The sequence below is a fragment of the Hylaeus anthracinus genome, unplaced genomic scaffold (assembly GCF_026225885.1).
Source record: "Hylaeus anthracinus isolate JK02 unplaced genomic scaffold, UHH_iyHylAnth1.0_haploid 12001, whole genome shotgun sequence".
NCBI classification, from domain to species: domain Eukaryota; kingdom Metazoa; phylum Arthropoda; class Insecta; order Hymenoptera; family Colletidae; genus Hylaeus; species Hylaeus anthracinus.
The window spans coordinates 16,850,370-16,878,323 of record NW_026534348.1 but is presented as its reverse complement, the minus strand read 5'-3'; the positions used below and the strand labels follow the sequence as shown (position 1 = coordinate 16,878,323).

Sequence of the window (27,954 nt, the reverse complement as noted above, 5' to 3'; positions counted from 1 at the left end):
TAGACACTAGAACAAGAGATATATCCTAAAGGAGTCTCCCTTAAAACGAACGTTTCAAAAATAATAAGCATCTTTATTAAAAAAAAAACTTAGTTAGCGCAAACAAATGTCGACATAATTAAATTAAAAGAATTAAATAAAAGTTAAATAGTACGTGACAAATATCATACCAACTTCTATCGAAACATCATCTGGTCCTACGTCTACGTGGCGGAGGGTATGGATCTCTCTGGATGTATTCTGTACATGTATGTGTATTTCGTCATATTCAAAATATAATAATAAACGGTACACACAGTGTAGCTCTTAGTCGTGGGGTCACAACGTTCGATCAGCGGTTCTGGCGAAACGAAGACGTCGGTACCACTTTCGATTGATCGACGTTCGTCGATGAAGCAGTGGTATCGATACACAATTCAAAATGTTCTCGAGAAAACGATTCATTTCCGTGCATAGAGCTGCTCTCCAACCTACAACTCGCCAGTGCCTCGTTACTAGAGTTCACCGTTTAGGAACAAAACGGTAGTAGGATCCCCTCGAGCGGTACCACTTCGAAACGCCATTGCTACTGGGTTCTCCAGCATTTTTTTTTTTCGTTTTATGCTTTTTCCTCGTAAATTCACAACGGCGCACGATCGAAACGTCTTCATTGGATACACTCGACCGCTGAGACGAGCAACGCGCGAGCTTTCTTAAACGCTACTATTTTTATTTATTTATTTCTTTGTATCGTATCATCTCTCTCATCGAAATCGTCTTCGTCGTTAACGTCGTCAATCGTCGTCGTGAACGTCGTTGTTGCGTTGACATCACAATGGTAAACAAACAATAGACTAATGTAAGCGTACGTACGCACGCACACGTTTAGTTACCCTTCTGCACACACACTTCAGCTTGTAAACTCGCATCCGACATACAGAATGTACTGTTCGTCCGCGAGAAGAATGCATCTGTGCGACTAACGTTCCAAGTATTCTTTGGAGGGCTTTTTTATCTGTTTACATAGTGCTGTTTGGATGATTATTAGGGATAGTTTCGCCACAAATTTTTCGTGACAATTTTAATGATAATTTGATGGATCCCTCCCTCTTTAATTTCAAAGATTTGTAACAGGTATTGGGTATAGACCGTTTGAATGTCAAAAGAGTAAGGTGCATTCTTCTCGCTCGCGAACTATACAAAAACCGTTCGCGTACACACACGTTAGTAGATCCTTCGTGGTCGGTTGTGATCGACGGTCACTCGAATCTCTGCGTATCTACGCGTCTCTTCACCTCACGCTTTGAAACATTCGTTTTTCATTAACCTTTTCGTTGTTGAATCATTCAACGATAGCCTCTGACTTTCATTAATTTCACAATTTCTGTTTCGATAAACATACTTATATAAATTAAAAAGTAAAGAATTGTACAAAATTGCCTCAGAGGACGCAAAGTGTTGTGTTTTCTTTAACTCGAGTATTTAGAGTAGCATCGTTACTCTCGAAAGAGCATACTTAGGCGCAGCAGTAAAAGGTTAGCTTATAAATAAATCGGGAACCTAGACATGGCAGTAAAGTTGGAGTAAAATTGTAGGCTACGTTCTACTTATATTCTAACTTTTTCTCCAAAGATGGGAGAAAATCGAGGCAAACCTAAGAGACGCGCAGAAACGCGTTAGTAAAACTATAGCGAATAACATTCTGTTGGACGAGGTGCGGGGTTTGTCTGCTCGTTCCTATCGAAAAGTATAAAATATATCAGGAACCAAGTAAAGTATCGTAAAATAGAGGCCGAAGGGAGCGTGCAGAGGAGTGGGAGGGATAGGTGAATAAGTGGCAAGAGTATCCCAACAGGTGAAACAAGTCGGCGAATGGTAGTGCGAACGAGGGTCGAACTGGGAACGATAGTTTTATGCGTATAAAAATAAAAATTTATCTCGATATTAAAAATTTGTCTACCTTACGGGTTAGAACCAATGCATCGTCGTACACGTATATTCTAATTATTTGAATTTCGGAACAGTCTCAATCTTTTGTAAATGTGTGTATTGTGTGTATGTCTGTCTGTGTATGTGTGTGGTCTGTGTCTTGTATTAGAGTTCACCTGCATCGCGCTCGGCTAATTTATGTATAAACTTAACAAACGTTGTGAATGTAACGAGGTTAATGGACAGCCGTATCATCGCGTGTAAATTACAATAAACATCAAATAGATCGCAGCATCGAACCCTCAAGAGTTCCTTGTTTGTTGATATTTTAATTGAACTATTATTCAGAAGCATGGAAGAAGAATTTGTTCTTGAAAAATGGCGTGATTCCGTAAAACTTTGTTTTTCAACGAATTTTTGACAAAATAATTACCGATTCTTTTTATTGGCAATCTTCCACTTGCGCAAGACTGCATATATGCAATTTTTCTCTATCTAGTTTTGGTTACTCTACTAGTTTGGTCGTTCGCGGTTTCTATATTTCTTAATACACTTTCCTGTTCGATTTTCCTAAGTTTGCGTGTCCAAATTTTTGAACATTTCGTGTAGAGAACAATACGATAAATATACTTTCATAATAATAACATTCACATTTCATAAAAACATATCAGAAAATTAAGGATCGTTCCTTAAGATAAATAATCAGCTTCTAGTTAAAAACAAAATGTTTCTTCTATTGTCCCGTGGTACACTTTGTACGATCCTTCGTACGATGAAATATATTCGATATAAATATATCTCGTTACGCGAAGAATCTTACAAAGATAACTAGCTTCAGGCCTTGATAAGTACAGATTCATCACCGGACACAGTACACTTGTACGGTGTAAATGAAATCCAAAAAAGAATGCGAAAACCACGAAAAACTACACAACTATACTCTGCTATTAAATCTCGATAACAATCATTTCAATGTCCATTAACGACTCGATACCGGTTATGGCATGTTTCGCGTGTTGTAAAGTCGAGCACGCGTTCCGTCGATGATTCGCGAGTGCGAAGGAAAATTCGACGAGTAATCGTTTCTCTTGTCAGATCGGTGCTCGGTAATCGGACGCGGTCGTGAGTGGAAAACTCTATACTCGTTAAAAACAGTCTTTATACAGTGCTTAAATTATTATATATACAAAGTGTAGCTAGTTAAGAGGTAAAAAGTATTTTCTTATCGTAGTTGTTACGCGTTAAATTAACCAAATTCGTAGTTGTAGGATTATATCGATTTCGCTCGCGATTAAATCGAACATGGTCTTGACTCGTTTTATACCCTGCTCATATTTACAGAAGCTGCGGGTGCACGGTTGGCGAATCGACCGTTACGATGCGCCCCCCGTGCTTCGAGGAATCTCGTATTCGCAAAAATTAAAAATTAAAAAAAATATATTTGTATAAAAGAAAGAACGATCGAGGCCGTCGTTGCTCGCACTCTCGCATTTTTAAACTAATGTCTGTGGTTTCCCGGCGTGTCGGCGAACATTTTTGTTTCCCACCTTTTTTTTCTTCTTTTTTTTTTTATCAACGTACACCTACATATATAAAAAATACAAGTGCAAATATATAAATTCACAGGATGTAGATAGACATTCGTCGCACAGAAACTCTCGATTATCGCACGAAACGGACGGCCCTAAGACCTAGAATCTAAGTACGTCCCCTAAGTATACAGGAGCAGAGAGAAACGCGAATGAAGGTTACAGGAAAGTCAAAAAGTAGGTATCGTAACGCGAAAAAACCGTTGCAGCTGTTGAAGAGAGGGAGATGTAGAGGAGAGGGGAAACGATAATTCGCACGCTGACGATCAACAGGCCGGAAATAGAAAAGAAACGCAATGATCGAGCGCGGGGGTCGGTTGGCCGTGTAAATAGACGAGTTTCGCGTATTCGATCGACGAATCGCGTCGCTCGGATCGAACCGCTTACTCTTGGTCATCATAGCTGAAATGAGGGGAAACGAGCGGAATCGTTGGGGTTTGCCAGCCTTCTTCTCTGCTCGTTTCGCGTAAGCGTTCGAAGGAACGTTTCTATCACGAGCATCGACTCCGTTTCACGTGAGGTTTGCATATCATCTCAATAAATATCTGTACGCCGCGCAATTTCCCACAGTTAGGATGAACAGGATTCTGGACAGGGAAAAGAGTGGCGCCAAGCTGGAAGCTGCCTTCGTTACGTCTTCGCAAACACCTGCAATAAGGAGAAGAAGGTGTAAAGAAACGTAGAAGAAGAAGATGTGTATGGAAGTGAATACGATGGAACACGAAGAACTAAATAATTCAAATAGTGACTTCAATACCTTGTCCGACGAGGCTGTGGGACCACTCGTCCTCGCCGACTGTTTCTCTTCGACAAACGCGATCCAATCTCGTGTACCAAAGCTCTTGTTCGGAGAGCTTGGCTCTACTGGTCCTTCCGGTCATGGATTGTTTACCCGCGTTGCCGTCGAAACGCATCGAAAAACAGTAGGTTTGGCCGAGCCCCGAGGAAGCTTGATTCGTTTTCTGAGACACTATCGTGTACCAAATGCCTCTTTCTTCCCAGCTTCCGTGACAATAATACGCTACAATAATATCGATCACGTGAATACACCACTGAACTGAACCTTCTACACCGATAGAGGGCTCATAACTAAGCAGAAACTAAGCAAACACTCACTCGATTCTTCTCCGTCGCACGATTTGCTAACGACGATTTCATTCTGATCCGACGAAGTACAACCGATTTGGACATTTGTACTTCTGCATTCCTCTCCGTGCTGCTCTTGTTGCTGCTGCTCCCCTCCGTGTTGATGGTGGTGGTGATGTTGGTGGTGTTGCTGTTGCTGCGACTGATGTTGCCGTTGTTGCTGCTCGTGCGGCTTCAACTGTTGCATGTCTTCGTTCCAAGCCCTCCTTTTGGTGAGCCTAGAAGAGCGTTTGTCGCTGCGACGTTGCCGGCGAAACGGCACATTGGGCACGTGGAACGGAGCAAGTCCTAATATCATGTATCGTCCGTGATTGGGGCACTTTCTCTGACGCAACGACGAGCCTGAGCAATTAAAAATGTTTACAAATTATAGAGATCGGAATTTTCAACTTAAAGTACAGGACTCCCTCGTAATGGCGACCAGTTGTTGCTATACTCACTTATTAGCGTGGTATAGGGCATCGTGGATGTATCGGAGAGGGAGCACGCTTCGTCTGGCATTATGGCCTTTTGATCTACGGACGATCGATATTTAGAAATGGTAAATGGTGAATTATAAATGGGCGAAGCGAGAAATACTCACCCGACTGCTGTAGCTCTATGACGTGGTGATCTCTTTTGTGGAATATCATGCAGACGTACCCAATGTCGCTGTAACGACACGCCATTTTCAATAACTAACTTCGTTCGATATAATTTTCATTGACTCAACCCTTAGTCGCAAGGTTTACTCACCAGCCACTGGTCACGTGAGCAACCAACTTTATCTTGTATCCTTGCGAATTATCAGTCGGATGCATCTTTTCCAAATTGTGACAAACGATCTTCTCTTCATGAAACGAGTCCCCCTCGGCGTCTTGTACTCGAACCTTCAGCGTCGCGTTTTTGTTTGTGAAGTGGTAGACTCTAGTGCCGTCTAAAGAGTGCCAGTCATGGTGCTCGGTGATCCACGATGGATACTTGCATCTGTTGTGCTCCTTGTCGACTATCAAATATCATCGGATGAGACACGTTTTCTTCTCGAAAAAGAAGTAGGTGAGCGAGATCGAAATTTATCGTACCCTTCATAAGCTTGATCGTAGGGGAGCCTTCAGAGATAGTGGTTAAGCCATTGCAAGTTGGTTCGCCGGATTGAGCGAGCAGATACACCACTTTTCCTTGATGGTGGGTCTTCTCCTCGTACAGGAAACATCTGTCCGTGCACAAAAAAATGGGTATATAGATCAGAATTTAAATTATTGATACACTTATATCTGTCACAACCGTTAAGATTAATACAAAGGTTTAATTTACACGAAGGGGTACACTTTAATTTAGCTTATTAGGGTCAATGCAAGTAGCACACGTTTATTTTAAATCGTAAATCACAGTGCTGGTTTAAAATAAACGTGCGCTATTTGCATTCGCCACAATAAGCTGAATTGAAGTGCACCGTTCATACATTTATCGTTTGATACCCGAGGGGCGAGATAGGTTTTAATAAATTTTATACACTCTCAACAGAGTAATTTTCAAATTTACCTACATTAGAATCTATAGATCAGAATTTCGAGACTACCGCGTACCTGTACGTTTTCTCAACGCCTGAGACGCTTCGTCCCTCCAGCGTTCCAACGAGGTACTTGTTACGGCCGTCGTTCCATATAGCGAGACACTGCAATTCTTCCGCTGAAAATGAAATGCCACTACGATTCTCAGACGCTCAATCGTTTCTATATCTTTTTTTCCGACATTTATTCTTTCTTTTTCTTTCCATATAGAAGGTCTAACCACAAATAAGTGAATAGATAAATAAAAAGCTAGAGAAAGAACCAAAATAGATCCTGGCGTTCAATGACTCACTGTTGCTCTCGCTTCTTTGGATGTCAGGGCAAGCTTGATACTTGAGAAGCAATTTGCTTTCGTCGGTGCACTTTTCCCCGAGACTGACGGGCATCGCGCATTCGCCATACCCCTTATCGTAGCTGAACGTAAACGACGCGCCGCTGAAGGGGCACGGTATTGGCTTGGAATTCAAGCGAAACATGGAGTACAGGGTATCGTCCGATTTGATGTTCTGACACATGTCTTCCAACGGTGCTAAATCCGCGGAACACCAACCTGGAGAAGAGAACGGTAAATAACGTTAACGTTGAATCATTCGGTAAATAACGAGGAACGATAACAGCGTGACTAACGCCAACGTCTGATAAGTAAATTATATATGATCTGTTCCCAAGAAAGGTAAACTTGTGAATCTTGTTTGCCAGGGTTTCGCAACTTTTCAGACTCTAAATACGCGGTGCATTACTTCGCCAGGCAAATGAAGTAGAATACATATTTCTATCACTCTATTTATTTATCTCAAATTATCTGTGAATTTATTGTTACCGTATCAAACACTTTTAAACGAATAATATTTTCGCAGAGAAAATGTATCTGGAATATTATTTTTATCCATAAGTTCCCTTCCTTGGGAGAAGGAGAATCGATTCTCACCTTCGCGAAACTGGATCACATTCTCGTGTCGATCGTTGACGATCAAGCAGTGATAGCAATTGTCGCCGCTGAAAACGATCAATGTCGCTGTACCTACTTTACATATTCATTGTAACTTTGTCTACCATTTTCAAATACTTTGAATACTTACTACACGATGTACGTGTCTTTCGATCGCTCCACGCACGTCCTTTCACCCAGCATGGTCGCGTTTACGGCAATCGATACCAGTTTTCCATACTGGTACCATTCTCCGGCCCAACCCGCTGGAAACTCGCAGGAACCTGCAACAATTTAAATAGAAATTCGTGTTTGTTTATTGACCGATTTCTATCATTTCATTAGTCTGCACGAGCAGTAAGGGTTGGAGGACCCTTACAAGAGAGAGGGTTCCCAGCTTTTCAAGGTTCTAGAAGAGGACCTAATTGCGTTGGGGTTGTACATTTTTTCATAAATACAAATTTTTCTATTTTTCTCTTTTTCTGGTTTTTCTTATATGTATATTTATCTCCCACTTCCAGGTATCAGAGAGCCCCTATAAAAGTAAAGCCCAACACTGCCTCCACCTTCTAAGTTCCATAGACCAATCATAAAAATGAACAGTGTTAAATTGCGAATTAATTAAATTCTGATATGTACTGTTGCAGATGCAGAATGAGGACCAATTTAAAGAAAAAATGCATCGAAACATTAATAAAGAAAACAGCATCTCCTGTGAGCACATTAAAATTGAATGTGGAGGAGGGTATCTTTGTCAGAATAATTGAATGAATTGTTAAATACGCAGACGCGATACGAAAATAGAAACGAAGTCAAACCTCCAGGCTTTCTATTTTTTCAATCGGATATGGTACGTCCATTACATCGGCGCTGCCAGTTACGAACGGGTAGAGACAGAAGTATTTTTAGACAACAGAAATGTTCTTTTTCCACGGTACGAATAGATAATTGTCGCGACCTTATTGCCAAGCATCGATCCTATTCTGACGCCTACCTATCGAGGCAAATTAAATGAGAAAGTAAACGACGTACAGCATGATTTCGAACCACGTGGGAACTGGGTTATAACGACTACCAAGGGACCGACGAAATTTACTCGATATAACAGTCGCATACATGCTATATCAGCGACGAGTTAAAGAGGGTATCTTCTTTTGGCGAATGAGAAACAATTGATTCACTTTTAACGACTTAAATTTATCCAAATTTATATGAAGTTGGATGAAATAGATAAATAAGAAGTTTAAATAGAAGAATAAAAAGTTGAGTCAAATAAAAAAAAGACTGTTATTGGTAAAATGTTATAATAGTTTACCAATGTAAAATGTAACGAACCAAGAGGTGCTATAGTTTAAATTGTAATGACTCAAGTCTTAAGATTAAAAGTCGTTACTTCGATATCAATGTGCCATCTTTACAGTGTATTAAAAATAAAAATTACTCACCATTGGCGAAGTGTACGTCACTCAACGATAGAATCAGGAGCATGAGCATCGTCGTCGGGCCGAGACTCCCTTTTCGATGCGGAACGGAAGGTCCCAGCATCCTGAAATGGAAAAACAGAAACTGTACGGCTCGTCACGATCCAAACGCCACGATCGCCGCTACCGTAATAATTACAAAGTGCAATGTTTTGGTTGCTCGCGTTTACACATGCTCCACGAGATATATATTGTACTTCGTTTTCATTCGTCTGTATAATCAAATTTCGATTCGAGCGTCGAACTCGACGGACCGCTCTATTATTACTCGGCAAAGATATCAAGCGAACGAACGATCTAATTTATCGATTTCGACCAGCAAACCGATACAGATTCGTCTCTTTTTCGTGGAATTATTCGAACGTCACCAGAGGTCGGCAAAAATTCTTATCTGTCTACGAATACAAGATAAAAGGCTACATGCCTATTGGAATGAATACTAGAATTCTAAATACAGAATACATAATAATAATTATAATAAATATAATAATAATAAGTTAGAGATTTAAGAAGTAATTATTTTGTGGATCAGGAATGAAACGATCCTAGGGCTGAAGGACCCACTTGAAGAAATTGTGAATTTTCAAATATTTATAATATTAAAAAGCATGATATTTTTAATTAACCCCTTGAGGAATATTGACACATATGTGTACGTTTGGTTTTGTATCAAATTTAACATTACTTGCGATTACAATTAAATGTATTAAACAATTGCACCTATAAAAGTCCATTTGAAATTCTTGCCGCAAGAGATTAAAGTTTTGTCGATATACAAAGCTCACAATTTCTTCAAGGGGAGTGTTTTCGCCCCTCCAGGATCATTTCTTTCCTAAAACAAGAAACAGTAACGTTATTAACATCGTTTTAACTGTATCTCGCCCATCTCTGAACCAAACATACCGGCACGCGGGTGTCATTTGGTGTTCGAAGCGGAAGAGCAATCGAACTGATCGGGTGAGAGGAATAAAACGTTCACTGAGATCACTCACGGTGGCAATGTAGACAGTGCGGTAAAAGAAGCGCTTCGAGATAGTCGCGAAATGCGACTGCAAACGAAGCCACCAAGAGAGATGCATTATTCAACGAAGTACACGTGTTCTGATCCGTTTCGTTCAACGTGTGCTCCCTTTACCGCGAGCCTCGTATATACCTGCTGCTTAGGGCTGGCACTACAGTCACCAGCACCCCGAGGCAACTCCAATATTGGCGCCTTCTAATGTTACAAATGTTAGGATAAAGGAATCCTTAGCTTTTGAAACTATTAGGTATGGAAACTAATTCTGTGGCCTGATATTCAATCACTTGTAACTCTAAGTAGAAATATTTAATCGTCATTTTGTTATTATATGTATGTTAAAGTGCCAAGTTTCTCGTTAATTAAATTTGCTTTCGATACCCGCAAGAAGGAAAATTTAAAAGCAAACTGTTCTTTTGTAGAAGCCTCCCTAATAAAAAGCCCCCGACGCGTTGCATCGCTTGCTTTTCACGTCCATTCGGCCCTGCTTACTGCCCTTTCGTTCGAGCGATGCGCGAATAGGCGCGGATCTGCGCGTAGGAGACTATTAAACACCGAACACGTACTCGCTTTACTTTTTATCCTACTTTGAAAGTTTTTCGATGGATTAAGAAACGGTTCGAAACTTCTCCTCCATTGTCCCGCAAGTTTTCGTGCCGTCCCTGTTCCGCCTTTTCGAAACCGGTCTTTGGCCTCCCGATTTTTACTCGTGCTCCCAACAGTGGCGTAGCTAAGGGTGCGCAACCCCCCAATTCGGAGTACCTTCATTTTGTAACAAACAGAAAACTTCTCAAGTAACCACCAGCATTGTCTTCGTAGAAACAACACTTGGGAGAATGATAAACACGTAGAAATGTCAGTATTTTTTTAATTGACAAATACTGTCCAAAGCACTTTATTTTCGTCTAATATTGCAGAAGATTTAAAAAGAATTAATTTTCTCTTTAAGATGGCATCTCAGCAGAATAGCTGCTCACGTTACCGATTTTAGATTCGAAATCGTTCAAGTTTTCGAGAAAAGAGAAACCGAGAAGCTTCTTTCGTTTCGCCGAGTATTCGTCGCCAATGGGAACTAACCTTTGCACGTTCGTAATCGCGATCACCGTGGCGAAGAAAGGATGCAAAGCTCCGAAAAAGTATCACATAATGTTCTGGGGATCGAAGCTCGTGGTTCGGGGTAGAAATAAGCCGTCACATAAAAGCGAGCTGTCAGGAACTTGGGAATGGATTCGTGGACGATCGTGATTGCACGGAATATTTAACGATTGCCTGGAAAGTGTTTCCAATGGGAAAGGTGCCGCATGCGGAGAATTTCTTAGGGGAAACAAGGAAGAGTCGTACGGCGCGAAATTACTTTTCCCGACTTGAATCTTCCTTGAGACGATCGGCGTGATCCGGTCAAAGGAACGAGCTGGACGCGTCCGATCTCTCCACTAAAACGGCATTCGTCGCGCCGAACGACACTGAAGAGCAACGCACCACTCTCTTTACCATCACTAGCACCATCACCATCACCGTACGAAATCCACGCTTGACGAGGAAGGACACCGTACAACCGTTCCTTCTCGATACACAGTCCTTGCGACGTTCCGTCGTCAATCTTTTTTTATGTTTACTCAAAAAGTCACGAGAACGAGCCACACGTTCAGAATCGAAACGCAAACACTTTTCATTGTTCCCTGACGAGAATGAATCTTCAAACTGTCAATGGAACTCGATGGCTACTAGCGCGAGTCGTTTTCCGCGTCTACTTGCTCGTTTATAAGGCCGTACGCTTGATTGCTCGCCCATGGAAACAATGGCGGCGACGGCCGACGGATGGCGAGGGAAACGCTGCTCCGACTCCAACTATTTCGACGGTACGATGACACACTGCGGAGAGCCAGAATACACGCCTCCATTCATCGACCGCGAGTCTGTGTTTGTATCGTCGATTGGTGTGTTACGCTATTACGATTTAGTGCCTTTTTCAAATGTACTCTAATCCCCTCTACTTCTTGCGCTCGCTTTTTCTATCTTTCCGTTTCCCATTCCGTTTTCCCTTCCTCAACGCCATTTCCTTTTTTCCTGTACACTCCTGCATCCCGTTTCCAAGGATTTATCTTTTGGTTTCATCCCCTTTTTTAATAGTTGCTTTTATTCCAGCGAATTGTCCGAGTAAATAAGAAGTAGGGAATTTAACGATGGGACACCAGCAATGGCTAGGGATAATGCTTACGAGGAACCTTTGACTATAGTCAAAGCTGGTCAAAGCGAGGAACAGAGTGGAATGTATGTGTAGTCATTGAACTACAGTTCGGTGTTAGTTTGTTTGTTAGTTATTTAAAGTGCATTATTAGTTGTTTTTTACATAGTTTACATTTATTTATTACATATTTCTTTGGAGACGGAGCCGTCCGACGAGCTAGCGTCGCTGTGGGCGAGAGGTGTTGGTGCGCGTGGCTGAGCAAATATACACGTTTCCGTTATAAATACTACGACTTTATCGTTAATGATCTTTAATTTTTTCTCAAAAGAAAAGTAATGCTGCTTATTCTACTATATGGTTGCTTATAATATTGCTCAGAAAGTCAAACATACGCGAGTCGCTTTGTAATGCGCGGGCGGCTATTTCCCGCCATTCGACCGCAAAGTGATGAAAATTTAGTACTAGTGGCGTCATCCGTGAGAAAATGCCCAAGTTTATAGAGAAAGTAGTTCCTATTGTTGCTGCTAGATGGAGGGTGACCTATTGTCAGTGGCGCCATCCGTGGGAAAATGCCCAAGTTTATAGAGAAAGTAGTTCCTATTGTTGCTGCTAGATGGAGTGTAACCTATTATCAGTGGCGTCATCGGTGACAAAACGCTAAAGTTTGTAGTAACGGGTTAGTTTTGTTCCTTCAAGCTAGATGTCGGTAAAAAACAGTGTCAATGGCTAGACTATTTTTTACAAGAACTAAATATTAAGATACGTAGAATACTTAATGACTTTTTTGAGAAGAGTAATATTACATTATAGATAAATAATGTTCCTAATAGTATAAGTTACACGATAAGAAAATCTAAATAAATGTATTGTTCCTATTAATATAAGTTATACGATAAGTAAATTTAATTGAATGTGATACATATGTAAGGCTTATGGATCGGTGGATGTGGAGCTTGTTCTTATTCTTTCAATAAAAAAAAAAAAAAAAATAAAAAAACAATGCCAATGGCGCCACTTAACAGTAAGAATAGGAACTATTCGAGGACAAATTTGGACGTTTTCCCGCCGATGGCGCCACTAGAAATAATACCAACTGAACTATAGTTCAATATTTGAAAATAGGGAAAGAAAATAGAAATATGATTTTTGTTAAAAATGGTTGAAATGGGGAAAATGGGAAAACGCTCGGTTTCCCTAAAATAGGGAAAATCCTCGTTCGACTTGTGTCGGCTATCCTCGGTCAGCTTCGACTTGGTTGGAATGGAATGTGCCGAAGAACACTACGAACTGTGCGAAAGCGTCCAATCAATTTGAAACAAGAGTTTCGTGTAGTTAATTTTATCGGTATAACAAAGGGAAAATAAACTGTAATTTATGTCTTTTTGTAGAATGTAAAGATAGATAGAGTGTATGCGTTATTCGCGAGTACACGTTGTCCCCCTTTGTTTGCGATGACTTGACAATCACGTGCACTCATGCTCCGGTCTGATTGTTTAGTCGAATGTGTGTACGGAACAGATAACATGATAATACGTGTAGACGTTCTGCGAAATGAATTTATTCCATACCGAATTATGCTAAACGAGCCCTGTCTCTCTAGCCACATTGTTTGTTGTTCTCTCAGTTATGCGTCCACCCCGTTTAGTGCCGTTCAAAACACGGTAACTGTTATTGTACTTCTTGATTAAATTTATTTCGCATCTTTCATATTTTGAGCCATCGCGCGCATTATTTATTTTCAAGTGCTTTTTAAGTGCTTTCGTTCGTGCGAACCGAATTCGTTCACAGAATGTACATACGTACGATAGTAAATGGGAATGCTACACATACACGAGCATGTCTTTCAGCCATCGTCCTTTTATACGTATTTACTTCCCTATTGTCGCCTCGTACGATGGGGGATTGGAGAGACGGCTTTGAAATATGTACGTCTCATATTATATTAATATATCTATATACACATATACATATACAGGGTGGGTCGTCAAAGCTTAAAACCTAATACCATCTGATCAAATTTGACTCAGAATAGTTAAAAAAAAAAATATTTTTATGAATTTTAATACAAATCTTTATTATCGCCTTCAAAATAGGCTTCTTTTGAGCCAATACAAGCATGCCAACGGTTAATCCAATTTTCCATACACTTCTTATAGGCCTCGACCGGAATGGCCTTTAGTTTCTTCAGCGAATTTCTTTTTATGGCTTCAATCGACTCATGCCGTGTTCCCCGAAGCGGATATTTGAGTTTCGAAAACAGAAAAAAGTCACAGGGAGCTAAATCTGGCGAATACGGTGGCGAAGCAATGACTTTTGTTTCGTGTTTGGCTAAAAATTTAGTCACAATCAGGCTAGAATGCTAGAAAATTCAGATCTTTCGGTACGAGTCTGCCGGTAACGCGCTTCATACCCAAAACATCAACCACAATGTGTTGAGTCGGTCCATAAGAAATGTTGAGAGCCTCTGCTATCTCTCTAATGCCAACCCGAAGATTTCCAAGTACGATTTCCTTCACTTTTTCAATATTATCGTCATTAATAGAGGTTGATAAACGACTCGCATGAGGCAAGTTTTCTACGACTTCACGACCCTCACTGAATCCTTTATGCTACTCAAATACTCGAGTTCCCGATAGGGTAGACTCTCCATAACACTTCTGTAACATTTTCAAAGACTGCGTAGCCGTAATTCCATTGGAAACACAAAATTTCAAGCAAACTCGTTGTTTCATTTTTTTTTCCCATAGCAAAAATCGCCAGACAATCTTTTCGCGTCGTACACAAATGACTGCCAAAAACTCACAAAAATGGACGTATCTCGCGCGCACTTTACACGAATGTCAAAGAAGGTTATACCAAACTAGAACAAATATTTTACCGATTCAGTTTACGCGAGCGATTGAAATGGACCAGTCCGGGTCAAATTTGATCAGATGGTATATATATCAGTGATGGGCAAAACCCTAGGTTTTGAATAAATCTGAAGTTTGCCGATATGTTTGTCTCATTTCCTCTTTTGAACATTTTCCAGAGAAAGAAACGAGACAAACACATTGGCGAACTTCAGATTTATTCGAAGCCTTGGATTTTGCTCATCTCTGGTATATATTCATGGCTTTTAGTGATATCTAAGGAAAAAAATATTTGTTTCGAAGGGTTACTCGTGATTTATTAATCAGAAGTACTTTCATGTATACATATAGTATTAGAAGACTGATTCAACCGCGTATGATGAGTTGACCTTCCGTTGACCTGAGAAGCTATTCTTATAAAATCGTATTTTGGTGTACGGAGGTAGTTTGGAGTTTACCCACTCGAATACATCAAATGTACAAGAATAGAATATTTAATAATGCACTGAAAATGGAGACCGAGTCAGCGTAACGGTAGGGCAAGGCGTACGATCACTGTTACGTATGTGTGCGAGGTTCCTTAGTTTTTCGATTTAATCCTGAAACGAGCGTCTTTTCATACTCTTAAACGTTTATGAAACATCGTATGCACAGCGTAAATATTCATATTTAACGTTGACACGAGATTGCCTCTTCCAATTTTGACTTTGTAATAACTTCTGAATAGGTCAAACGAAGGTTAACGTATACATGGCTAAATTCGTTTTCTTATCATCTTCGATACGACTGTGAAATACATCGTTCCGTCTACTAGGATGTTGCTGACCTTGATATCTCGGAAAATATGACCTTGAGACAAAATCTTTGTTACAATGTACGTCCCTTCGTGGAGAACAAGTGGTTTTAAGAAGACATTCTCTCGAATCGTTAAAGCCATCGAAGGTATTTTACGTTCCAAGCCTTAGGCGACTCACTTGTGTATGTATACAAGGTGAGGTATTTAAAACGGGCCACGTGAATAGTTTACCTACTTTTGGCGATGAGATAAAAAACAATCAGGTCCTGCTTGGCTCCAAAGTAGAGATAAACTGAAGTTAATCGTTTTTTGAAAGAGGCGTAGAGGAGATGGAGAAGATGGTGGTTAACTTGGAATTTTTGAAATGGAACGTGCTATTCAACTCACCTTTACAAAAGAGTGTACCAAGAGTTAAGACTAGTATAATAATATATGTTTTAAATGTTGTTAAAAAATGGCGGAAATTTATATGATTTTCACTGTGATAAACACTCTCGCGTGCTGAGAGATTACCTAATCGCGCCAGATTTGATGATACGGATAAAAAGTCCGATACTGTCGACGTCGGAATCACGTTAGAGCGTCGATGCTCAAGGTCGTCGTTTCAAATACTTTCATTAGCAGGCGTTTAAATGAGCAAATGATCGAAGCCAGTCGGATCAGATCCTGGAATTAAGATATTCCTCATCACAGTTGACCTTCGCCGACCTTGAATGCCTTCTAACCGCAGGCTGGGTCATTGTACGCGTCTTCTAAAACGTTCCGTTGGACGGTGAGTAAGACAAAAACCCATACCTTTTTTTTAGAAATAATGAGATCGACCTTGGCATCCCCCTCGACACCCTCTAGAAAAAGAAACAACGTCAGATTACGTTTCGCCTTGAAACCGAGCCAAGCCTGGTCGGATGCATTTTTTTGTTTGCTGTTTAAGTGGGCAAGCCATTCTGGTGGCCTGTTTTCCCAATCCCTCATCGCGTATTTGCAATTCTGGATGTGTATAGAAACATATAATAAGTTACACTTTGTTGCAAGCTGTCTTCCAAATCGCTGCAGATGCACCCCAATTCCTTTTTTGTTCAATTAAATATGTAAATACATTACATAAATTGTCTTTGGGATCGATGCACTTTGTTTTCATTTTAAAGAACATAAAATTAAAACTATACCACCCAAAAGATACGTCATATGACATACATACAAAATGAATAGAATAAAATACATATATATGTATAAATCTACCTTTGAAGTACTTTTTTATTCCACCGTGCAAAAAATACTTTATATAGCATATACAGAAAAATAAAATGAAATAAAATGCAAACACCTGGATAAATCTATTTTTAAAGTACTCTTACATTCCATGACGAACGAAAATACGTGATCAACAGTGTCTATGAAGATATGCTTGTAGGAATTCAAATGTGCACGTGCATGCCTTCTTCAGAAACCAATAAAACGATCATTATAACAAATTGAATAGTTGAGTTGAAAATAGATTAGTTTAAAACCGAGGAAACAGACGATATAGTTGTTTTAACCACGTGGACAGTCGAATTGTATCTAGGGCATGAACAGCTCTTGAGCGCAAGTCCGTCGTGAAGGAAACGTGACTTTTCGATCGGCGCTGGTCGCTCCGCAAAATACATACGTCGATAGGTAGGTCAACAGACGCAACGGTTGGGACGCCGCGCGTACACGAATGTCATCGAACATTTTTTTACGTCGAGGTATGTTATCACCGAATCCCGTCACGACGTTTACAATTACATCGTTCAAGGACACGTCGCATTCCTCGGTTCTCGACCGCGTTATCACGGTGCTCCGCGTTATATCGTATCGCGTGGTGCAATTAACGAGGTGACGACCGTGATTTCAGTGTTTAGGAGAATGTAACGCGCGATCATTCGGTAATTACCATTAATAATCGATCAACAATCGATCGTATCCGAAAGATTACGAATTGCTGATCGATAAATTTTAGTTGAGAGTGTTGTTTATAATCTGACAATTGCGTGCGATGGTTGTAAGAGTAGAGGAGCATGTTTGTATGCAAATCGAGGGCTGATAAATTTTAGCACACGAGTTAGTTAGTTTGGATCGTCCTTCGGTACTTGGAAATATTATAATTGACTGGAATTAATATAATACTCCGTTGAGTATTGTTTTATTGTCTATCGAGTTCTGTGTCACGTTAACCTGCAATTACCATTATCAGGGTCATTTTTGATCCAATAGAAGAAAGTTTCTTCGTTCCGATATAAATCATCGAAGATCGCATCATCCACTCTAAGGATCTCGTTGGATTTTCAGGTTATTTTTTTTTAAACGAGAGACCATCTTCTCTCGGGTCAAATGTGACCCAATAATAAAATGCAACACATTGGAATCTTTTATACGAAAATAAGTGAGAAAGTGACGGAGGATTGGCAGTGTTTACATCGAATCGATCGCAAATTGGAGAACATTCGGGGTGAAAAAAGGCTCGCACGCGTTCAGTGAGCTCCTCGAGCGCGTGCGTTGAACGCACACACGTGAACACCGTGGATGATCGCTTATCCAACGTGACAACCGTATCATAACAACTTATTGTACAATACCGTGTTATGCATATATTTGTTACCGCGTGTTCCACTTTTCTCGAAGAATGTCGTAGCTCTACAGAAAGCTGCTTTCAAATTTTAGCCAATCCATCAGAATGTCGTTCTTTGGTTGGAAAGGCGCACGGTCCGAAAACGCTGAGCACACAGGACGCAATTTGCAGGATGGCCTATTTCAAATTGCCTCCCAAGCTTGCCACATATTAGTGCAAGTAAGTGTTTTTTCTTCTTCACAAATAGGCGTTTGCACGGTGGTGATTTCGTTTGTCAATACGCTAAAGATATTTAAATAATACGCGAAGTAGTTGAATCCTTAGCAGTTATTGATGGATAGACAGAGTAGAGATCTAAAGAAACTGCAATCAGTTATCGATGAATATTTGAATAGAAATTTATATTCCTTAAAATACCACTTCGTCTGTAAATATAAAATTCTGTTGGCAAATAAATTATACCCGTACTTATAATTTCACGGGATGTATAAATCAACGCGATGCTTGGCAAATTGAAAGATCAAAATAAATAAGATGCCAGTAGGTAAAAACACTTTATTATTCACAATAAACGTTTCGACCTTCGGTTTGAGTCTCCTTAGGAATTCCCACGTGTTGCCAGCCCAACACTGTAAATTTTTGTTTTCCTTTCTTCTCAACGGTACTCCTAGAATTACAATTCACATTAGATAAATGATAATGCGATATGCTAATGACATGTGAGTAACTAGAGACTACATGCTTTACAGTGACACATGAGACGTCTAGTAATGTACATTTAAATATTTTATCTCGTTACATGATAAGGACAAAAAAGTGACAATAAACATTTTTTCTCTTCTCGAAGGCATCCCTTAGAGGATGCTTATGCATTCATGGCGAATGGAAATTTGAATAAATCGGTTAGAATGTGGACGAATGCAAAAATATATCAAATATGTACCGTCATTTGAGTTTCTTGTACTGTAAAAAAATAAATTTGCATAAACATCCGCATTCATCTTATCAATTATATATAGCACATGCGATAATACTGATTCACTTAATCTTACAAATTAAATCACTTACTTACAAGCCAAGCAATTATTGTCCACTCAAGTTTGACGATTATTGTAGTGTCGATAGCATATGCCGATAGTACGTAGAATTAAAATTGACTTTAAGAAGACTTATTAGCTTATGACTTATTCTCATATTTTACTAATCGCACATTTTCCTGGAAAGGTAAACAACACGCACAACGTTTCCTACGGCGGCAGCAACAACGTGAGAAACATCGCGTACTCCAAATGCTCCAGCAAAGATGGTGACTCGATAAATGTCGCGAGTTGTTCCGTAAACAGAGGAACAGCTTCGACGGTTAAGTCCTACACGAAGTACGCGAAGGAAAGGGGCAAAGACCAGGATGTGGTCGTCCTGTTGCCGCATAGAAAGAACAGGACCGCCCTTGTCAAGCACAAATTGTCCGTATGTATGAGGGCTTTACGGTTCACCGGTTATTGGGGAAACTATGTGACGCGGAATGTTCAAATTTCGATATACAGATGTATCTCTATGATTGAATTCATATTCATAATCCAGGGAGGCTCGAGGTCAGTCGAGGTCGGATAATAATGCTTCCAAATTTGACAGAGATGAGCAAAACCCTAGGCTTCGAATAAATTTGAAGTTTGCCGGTGTGTTTGTCTCCTATCCTTCTTTGGAAAATGTCCAAAAGAGGAAACGAGACAAACACATCGGCAAACTTCAGATTTATTCGAAGCCTAGGGTTTTGCCCATCTCTGAAACTTGAACATGTATATAAAGATACGCTGGTGATTTAGTTAATTCGTTCAAAGTTGTACAAGGCTAATCGACGTCTAAGAGAAATGGCTCAGAGCCAGCGTCTCTTAGACAGGGTTCACTGTACTATGGCGCACCTGAAGTATCCCCTCGCGGGTAGTAAATTAATTCGATTCGTTTTTTAATCGAATTTGGTGTCCTTTACTGCAGACTGTCTCCGAAAATGCACGCCTAGAAGTGAACCCTTCGAATTGTAGCGGTGGTGGTGGAGGCGTCGGGGGCAATACCGGAGTTCCCGATGACGACTTCGAGTTGTGGGACCAATCCGGTTTCATGCTCAGAAGCGACGCGGATGACTCAATAACGCATGGCAAGTTAGTATCTGTGCACCAGTTACAATTTATAGTAGACGATAGGGATGGGCAGAATGAACAAAAAAATTATTCTTAAGCGAATCAAACGAACCTTAAGCAAAATTAAAATAAATTGCCTCTAACGGGCTGCAAGTCCCTTTCTAAATGTATAGGCGCATCGTTGAGTGAATAAAGAATAAAAATGCGTTCTCACCTGGCTGATCATTTTGCCCATCTCTGACGACGCAGAAGATGCGGTCCAAAGGAAGCCGAATTAAGATGGACTGGTTTTTTTCTTTCGAGAATAGATGGGGAGGGGCTCAAGGATGGTGCAGGCCCAGTTGCATTCCCATCACGGTCATCCTAATTTTGATAGTCTTGGTAGTTTTGCTGCCATTGTTGGATCACGCAGCGGACAAGTACGCGTCGAACAGCAGTAACGTTGGCTTCGACGCGAGCTGCATGAGCGGTTGCAATTTATCTCTGGTAGAAAGTATGCCGATCGGTATGAACTTCACCGATAATAACGTAGCCTTTGAGAGCACCTATGACTCTTGGGTGGGATTAATTGCGTTAGCGAGAGAAAAAATAGAGATAGCATCGTTGTATTGGAGCTTGAGAAGAGAGGACGTGTTCCCGGACGATAGCGCCCATCAGGTAAGGGAACAGAGGATGGGATAAGGGTTTGAAAGCAATCAGCAGACTTATTTCTTCTCCGATCCATTGTCCCAGGGCGAGGAGATCTTTCGGTTGCTTCTGGAGGCAGGTAGAGACCGGAACATACTGCTAAATATAGCACAAAACATGCCAACGCAAGCTAGTCCGAATGTCGACACGGAAATCTTGGCAAGGAAGGCCAATGCTAAGGTAACTTTGATTCAAAGAATCGAAGAAAAAGCAATTGCAACCTTTGAGCATTTCTCGAGTTTTAAAGAAAGACGAAATCATCAGGTGCATTTTTCTCGCGAGCGAACAATACATTGAATGTTATTCTCTGATTAGATTCATTGAATCTAAGTGTGTTGTAACTGTACATATAAAATATCGTGAACCATAAAGAAACGATGCACAACGTTAAATAATATAAAGTGTAGTACTATAACCCGAAGAGAAGCGGTGGGTTACAATCACGAAACCAACGATATAAATATATTCACGAAATTAATAATTCACTTCCCAAACCTTAAGGTAGAGTGTAAAGTCAATAGATAAAAAATTCATAAGTTGAAAGTAATAATGCATCAGTTGGTAAGGGGACACGTGATAGATTTGCTTATGTAATACAGAATCGTTTATATCGCATTAGGAAAGAAAGGGTTACACTACTCTTTAAGTGTATCCTGTATACTAACAAGACCAAAAAAAAAGAAGGAATCTTCCAATGTTCTCTCCAGTTTTGGTAGAGAATTAGATCTCGGTAAAGACCTAAGCGTAAGTAGAAGGTAAATAAGAACAAGTAGTAATGTGAATTTGTCATTCGTCATTTTAATACTGGAAGTCATACGGTGATATGGCAACAATACTAAACAGGAATTTGCACTGCAAATTACTGCAATTGCAATTACTTCGTTGAACTTGGAACTTAAAAAATTTAAACATTATATAAACGTGTGACATGCGCTGCATCAATGAGCATAACGATAATCATCGTGATAAGAAAAATGACAAAAAGTATAGAATTTTTTTAAACGGAATCAGAGTAATTGAAATTAAAAGAATCCTTTGGTTTCTGATTGCGTACATGTGTAATAGACAAGTGTTTAACCTCTTCACTTTCTTGGCTACAGACGTGGACGTATAGTTTTTTACAATTATAATTACTGACAATAATGAAAAGAACACAAATTTGATAATAACTTATTCACTACAGAATCCCACAACAAGAACAGTAAAAATTGTATGGTTTGGCTGCACTGATAATGTTATTTCCGATGTACAGTTAGAGATGCAAAAAAATTCCTGAAGAGGTTAAACGAAGATTAGTAATTTACTATCTACTACGATTTCCATGTAGTAATTGTATGTACTGTGTTAACAGCAATTAACCTCAAGTGCGATTAGCTAGTCAGATCTCAATTTAAATTGCAATTCAGAAAACAGATTTCATTTCCATCTGAAAAGCCTGATTCCAGTTCAGGAATCCTCTTCTAAGTAAGGGTAATTCACCCTCGCCTGGATCGAACTTGGATCACTTCGTATAGAGATGCGGACAACTACTAAAAATAATTCGTCCTCTCGGCCGACACCGGCCGATGATTTAAGAAACTATTGATTTAAATTCGAACAGGTGAGAAGCTTGAACTTTGCCGGATTGCTCGGAGGCGGTGTCCTTCATACGAAGTTATGGCTCATCGATAGAACCCACGTTTACGTTGGTTCAGCGAATATGGATTGGCGATCGCTCACGCAAGTGAAGGAGCTTGGCCTAATCGCTCTGAACTGCAGTTGCCTGGCGAACGACTATGCCAAAATTTTCGACGTAAGTTCATCGTCGGTCAAATAAAATTAATGATTCGAATAAACTAGAAATAAAAGAAATGGCAAGTTTAAAAAATTTCCTTGGTATTTTTTACCTGTACTTTTTCTAACATGTTACAGGTACTGTGGGCAGTTGGCGAAGCCAATAAAGTACCGCCTATATGGCCGGATTCGGTCACCACGAAGATCAACGTGAACAATCCGATGACGTTCACGTTAATGGAAAATAGATATCGCGCGTACATCGCGGTAAGTGTCGTTTCGCAGCGCGAATTTTATGCATTTATGCCGTTTTTCACGTTATATTGTAAACACGAAGAGCATACATCGAAATTATCCAGAATACATTTATGCAACATTAAATACCACTAATAAATATAGTTTACATACTTTTTGCATATATGTTTACGGTATTACGCGTGTTTGCATATATTTGAAACACATTACCATGGGACGAAATTTCGTCCACATGTGCGACATTTAAACGCAAATTAATAATGGATTTTATTGCACAACAAAGTAGTCAGGAATTAAATATAAATGTCCTATCCTCCTATTCTTACTTTAACAATTTCACAACACTTAACTTTCATATTAGGATACGCACTGTAATTGTTTATATTTCTTCCCGTCGCCATTGAGTAATGTAATTTATCTTACACGTTTATAGGATACTATTCCAGACCAATAAATCCGTCTATTCATTAACATATCCCATGAATGCATAAAATTCCAAGTCTAATCGATTTCTCTTTTCTGGAGATCTAATCGGTGTTTTATTCGCCCAGAAGCTCGTAATTTCAAATACGGGAACACGAATAATGTTTCAGAGCTCACCTCCGCCTTTCTCACCGAAGGGAAGAACCAACGACGTCGACGCTATTCTTAACTGCATCGAGAAAGCAGAGAAATTTATTTATATCGCGGTTATGGACTATTTTCCTCTGACTATATACACCGCGAAAATCAAGTACGTATCCAATTAACTTTCTCCCGCTATCTGCTTGATTTATCTGTCTGTTATTGCCATTGGTACACGCGAGAACCCCGAGTGCAGAAGGGTTAATCGCGTTCCCTCGCGCGTGTACTTGGACGAGTAGGAACCTTTTTGTCGTGATTAAAGATATTTTGATAATATTTGGAGAGGTAGACGGGGTTCCAATGAGGCATTATTTTATACAAAATTGATATCTGTCGCGTTCAGACTCTGGTGACTTCAGATTTCAATACTTTTAGTCAAGAAACTCCCTTCTCAGAACTTACTACTATATTGAATCTTCTTATGAAAGAATTTATTAAAAGGAGTTGGCCTTCGAATGTCCTAATCAGCCACAAACCATTGTTGAGGTTTTAATAAAAAATTTACGCCAAAACCATTGTGATCTCCTCGCTGGCTCGACTAGCTCTGAAGTAAAGTAACGTTAATAACGAGCCTGAGCCCCCTAAAGACGCGGGCAGCAATGACTGACGCGGAAGATAAATTAAACTTTGGGTCAAACGGGCTCCCCCTTCCCTGTGCCTCTTAAGATTGACCGTGGATTTGATTGTAATATGTAGGTATTGGCCAATAATAGACGACGCTTTGAGGACCGCAGCAATCGAACGGAAGATTCAAATACGGCTGTTGATCTCATCCTGGAAGCACTCGAGGAAGTCGGAGGTCGCCTTTCTGAGATCGTTGGTCGAGCTGACCGGCAGCTATGCGGGCATTAAAATCGAAGTGGTTGGTATACCATTGCTCGAGGTTCTTTGAGACCAACGAAGTGACCTTACTTTCGTCTCAACGTTTGCTTCCAGAGAAGATTCGTGGTTCCCACCAATACAACCTTGGACAAAATACCATTCGCAAGAGTAAACCACAACAAGTACATGGTGACGGACGTGGCCGCCTACATAGGGACCAGCAACTGGTCTGGAGATTATTTTACGAACACTGCAGGCAATTATTTTTACTATTTATTCATTTATGTGCTCTTTGTATTCAGCCTTATTTAGCATCGAGCCAATTACCGCTCGTTTCACTGCCACTAAGAACGTAGTTTCGTTTAAATAAAACATGGAGGACTTTCCAAGATCGTATCACTTGAAGTAGTGCTTGGAGTTTCCATTTAGATGTAACTCTGCATAGAAACGTTAATATTGATCAATGATACGTGTAGTTACACTTTCCGTCAAAACATAAAAGGCAAGTACAAAAATTTCCACCTAAATCGGATGAAAATAGGAGTTACATGGAAATCACAAACACAAAGACTTTTAATGTGTCAGGACCTTAAATGGTCTAAGTTTCAAATTAGGTACCGAACTTTTAAATCGAGTTGTACATTTGCAATTGGTTTGCTTTTAATATTTGGCTGTATGTGTGTTACCATTGCATAAATCGGTGGCCCCCTCCGGCCATCAATGGAAAAACAATGCAAAACTACCATTGCATAATGTTCTTCCGAACAAAAGTTAACAAAATAAACGCCAGGTGTCAAAATTGTTCAAATAATAAATATATCGATATTTTTCTAAATTTAATTTGGAAAATCAGGCTTCTAAGGGTTAACGTGGCGCTATGTAGTGTCAAGAATTGAGTGTAGCGTTAAGATTAGTTTGATGCACTGATACAATGCTTTTCGTCAGACTATAAGGAGCACTTAAGCAAAATTTCATCAGGCCTGGACGAAAACAACAGGAGTTATGGCGAAATCCCAAACAACTTCGTGTTCCAGGTATAGGTACGGTGTTCGAGAGCGTCGGCGACGAAACGTCGGACAACCTCAGACGACAATTGGAGGATATTTTCCACCGCGACTGGTACTCCGAATACTCCTACGCTCTAAATGGAAGTTTACCGATCGCGGAAAGTCCGATGAACGTGATCGACGGCTATCACTCGCGATCCTCGCGCTACGTGTTCGCGTGACAACGTCGGTTTCGTCGACGGGCGTTTGACCATCGAGGAAAATGAAAATCGGTCGTCGATTAGCATCGGAGGTGTTTCTTAAATGTCACGTCTCTTGTAATAATTTCTCTTCAACTTCAACGAAACACTCGGCGACGGGTTGTTTCCGAACACTCGGCAAATATCGTCTTCGAGCTTCGTACGTTTTGTTTGTTCCGCCTGCGTCACACCACACACACACATACACATTAATATGCCTACAACCACATAGACACGCATACACCGATACAAAACGTGCGTCTTCCTTCAATTTTTTCTTTACCGTCTTCGTTCTGTTTACGACTACTCGAAAACGTGCCGTCTCCGTCCAACTCGTGAATATCTCCCAGCCAGGCACGAGAAACGTGCACACGTCGAACCTTAAACCTACGCGAGTAATCTTACATAATGGACGTCCGTGTGCCTTGCCACAAGTGCCCTTGCAAATGTTTTCCAAGAGAAATCTCGCCTCGAGAGATCATCCGTCCGTAAGTAACGCGGTAAACCGACCACTCCGTAGAACGGTGCTAAATATCAGTAGTAATTAGCACGCTTGCCAGCATCTTCCCCTGACAAACGGAACGATCCAATTTGGTTTGGCCGTGAACTGAAACCGATGTATCCCAGTCGGCGCATCGTGAAATTTGGCCAAGATGGTTGCGTTTGGGAATTAACAGAGACGAATGTACGTCACGCTACTTTTCGATATTTTACTGAACCTCTTCAACTATTCCGTGTGAAATTTCATCCTCCGTGAGATTCTTTTAGGACTTTTTCTAGAATTTTTACGAATAACGATTGTATACGAGTGAAATCGAGAAGCTGCAAGAGGTACGCGTGGACTGTTTTTGTTAGGAACTGAGTCGGACGTTGAGATGCGAATGAAAGACTCAAATACAAAGTTTAGGCGCAATAGCATTAATAAGTATTAAGATATGCACTGTCTGCGCGCGAGAAGAATGCCACCCGCAACGATGTAGATTCCTCCATTGTTTTAATCACTGCTGGGCAGGGGCCTGTTGACTCTGGTGAAGCTATGTTCTTAGATTATGCACCGACTATAAAATCTGCGGTCGTCCGTGACATTCTTCTCGGGTGCAGACAGTATGTCTGTTAATACTGCGCCTGAATGACAGGCCTTGAGTGGCCTGACTCAATTTTGAATAAAATCAGGAGACGAAAGGTGTGATATCTCTGTAGCATAAATGGACAGTCAATAGCGTAAATTGAACAGAAAATGGGGGTATTTTATACATACATGTATATATGTATAATATCCCTATTACCCCTATATATATCTGCGATAAGTTTTATCAATATTACGAGCAAAAATGACAGTAATACATCTTAGTGACGTCGTAAATAAATTACGAAACAAGTTATAATTAAACTGTAGTTATGTGACTGTAAAAAGTTTGACGGTTATTATGACGAATTACCGTATTTTTTAAGTTGAGTACAAAGTTAGCATACACGAAACGTGTGGTAAGACGTTGTTGCATGCGAAATGGTCGTCTCCTTCCATCGCATGCCAAAGACGCGGAACTGTTGGAAAATCTTAATATGCAATCTCTTCGGTTAGATTTCGTCGTTTCTCAATGATCTCGAGCGATTACGTTGCTCCACTTTCGAGGAATAATAACTTTTCCCATTTCATTGTACACACCCTCTCGTTGGTCTTCCTTATGGTTAGATCTTTACTGATACTGTTATCATTTTTTGTTAAGCCAACAAATATAAAAGCAGTTAAAGTACCGTCAAGTTAAGACTTCATGAAATATGTAGATTCATTGTAATGGAGACCAGGTCGAAGAACTTAGAAGATTGGCATTTTAACATATAATAACGAAATGACGATTAAATATTTCCACTTAAACTAAAGTTCCAAATGATTTAACAGAAAGACAGAATTAATTTCTACGCCTAATAAATATGAATTCAGCTAGATTGAAAAATGAGTATAAAAAGGAACGTTTATTAAATAACAAAAAAGGTGCGCTCGTTTAGATCGTATACAATTGACGTTGAATACAAGGAGAACAGATTCTGTTACTTTCAAATATAACGTTGAACATTTTTTTGCGTCGCGTTATGTCTCATTTTCATTTAATTTGCACTATTACCGACCAATTTGAGTGCGCATAAAGGAATTGTCAGCACGCTTCAATCATCCTTGATGTTCGTAAAATATGAAATATTACGTAACTATACGCGAGCAGTCATTGAGCACGCGTTGCAAAAAGTTCGTAAACTGCTCCTAGGGGTATATCGCTGGAAAATTGAACTTTAAAAAAACAATCGCGCGTGATGTATCGCGATTTAATAGTTTTAATTTCTGCAATAGAAGTCGAGCTTTGTACGAGCCG

At 40.1% G+C, this 27,954-nt stretch overlaps 2 protein-coding genes and 1 long non-coding RNA gene across 11 annotated transcripts in view; 2 read left to right on the top strand and 1 right to left on the bottom strand.

Annotated features, from left to right (window-relative positions):
- The window catches only part of LOC128891315 (uncharacterized), a 39,754-nt gene extending 31,196 nt beyond the window's left edge, over window positions 1–8,558 (top strand). Inside the window, exon 3 of the long non-coding RNA XR_008460799.1 lies at window positions 7,769–8,558. This is a non-coding gene — a long non-coding RNA (uncharacterized LOC128891315). The remainder of the gene's footprint in view (window positions 1–7,768) is intronic.
- LOC128891210 (uncharacterized) lies at window positions 237–11,475 on the bottom strand. 5 transcript variants are annotated; one of them, XM_054150541.1, is made up of 13 exons: window positions 10,698–11,475; window positions 8,567–8,667; window positions 7,273–7,405; window positions 7,122–7,189; window positions 6,486–6,743; window positions 6,209–6,311; window positions 5,705–5,835; window positions 5,379–5,628; window positions 5,227–5,294; window positions 5,084–5,158; window positions 4,614–4,985; window positions 4,255–4,518; window positions 237–4,145 (listed from the first exon to the last, which is right to left on the bottom strand). In XM_054150541.1, exons 2-13 carry the CDS (start codon window positions 8,664–8,666, stop codon window positions 4,027–4,029), a joined length of 1,941 nt encoding a protein of 646 aa, XP_054006516.1. In that variant the 5' UTR covers window position 8,667; window positions 10,698–11,475; the 3' UTR covers window positions 237–4,026. The 5 variants fall into 5 exon arrangements, with proteins under 5 accessions (XP_054006516.1, XP_054006517.1, XP_054006518.1 ...); XM_054150542.1 differs by having other exon boundaries at window positions 10,975–11,475; XM_054150543.1 differs by lacking the exon at window positions 10,698–11,475 and adding an exon at window positions 10,187–10,437.
- LOC128891217 (5'-3' exonuclease PLD3-like) lies at window positions 11,419–27,450 on the top strand. Of its 5 annotated transcripts, XM_054150561.1 has the most exons (13): window positions 11,419–11,557; window positions 11,766–12,140; window positions 18,139–18,265; window positions 19,271–19,513; window positions 20,039–20,202; window positions 20,490–20,838; window positions 20,914–21,048; window positions 22,469–22,660; window positions 22,780–22,908; window positions 23,490–23,629; window positions 24,217–24,382; window positions 24,457–24,598; window positions 25,377–27,450. In XM_054150561.1, exons 2-13 carry the CDS (start codon window positions 12,112–12,114, stop codon window positions 25,568–25,570), a joined length of 2,010 nt encoding a protein of 669 aa, XP_054006536.1. In that variant the 5' UTR covers window positions 11,419–11,557; window positions 11,766–12,111; the 3' UTR covers window positions 25,571–27,450. The 5 variants fall into 5 exon arrangements, with proteins under 5 accessions (XP_054006536.1, XP_054006537.1, XP_054006540.1 ...); XM_054150562.1 differs by lacking the exons at window positions 11,419–11,557; window positions 11,766–12,140 and adding an exon at window positions 17,102–17,183; XM_054150565.1 differs by lacking the exons at window positions 11,419–11,557; window positions 11,766–12,140 and adding an exon at window positions 17,311–17,363.
- Window positions 27,451–27,954: the final 504 nt, after the last annotated feature.

Bases quoted from the DNA above. Each gene is read 5' to 3' on its own strand.
- LOC128891210 (XM_054150538.1), bottom strand. From the start codon at position 9,681: ATGCATCTCTCTTGGTGGCTTCGTTTGCAGTCGCATTTCGCGACTATC. The intron at 8,668-9,505 runs GTATGTTTGGTT...TTTCCATTTCAG, and splicing joins CAAATGACACCCGCGTGCCG to GATGCTGGGACCTTCCGTTC. The intron at 4,146-4,254 runs GTATTGAAGTCA...TCCTTATTGCAG, and splicing joins CCACAGCCTCGTCGGACAAG to GTGTTTGCGAAGACGTAACG.
- LOC128891217 (XM_054150561.1), top strand. From the start codon at position 12,112: ATGATCTTTAATTTTTTCTCAAAAGAAAA. The intron at 18,266-19,270 runs GTAAGTGTTTTT...TTTCCTGGAAAG, and splicing joins CTTGCCACATATTAGTGCAA to GTAAACAACACGCACAACGT. The intron at 20,839-20,913 runs GTAAGGGAACAG...CCATTGTCCCAG, and splicing joins CGGACGATAGCGCCCATCAG to GGCGAGGAGATCTTTCGGTT.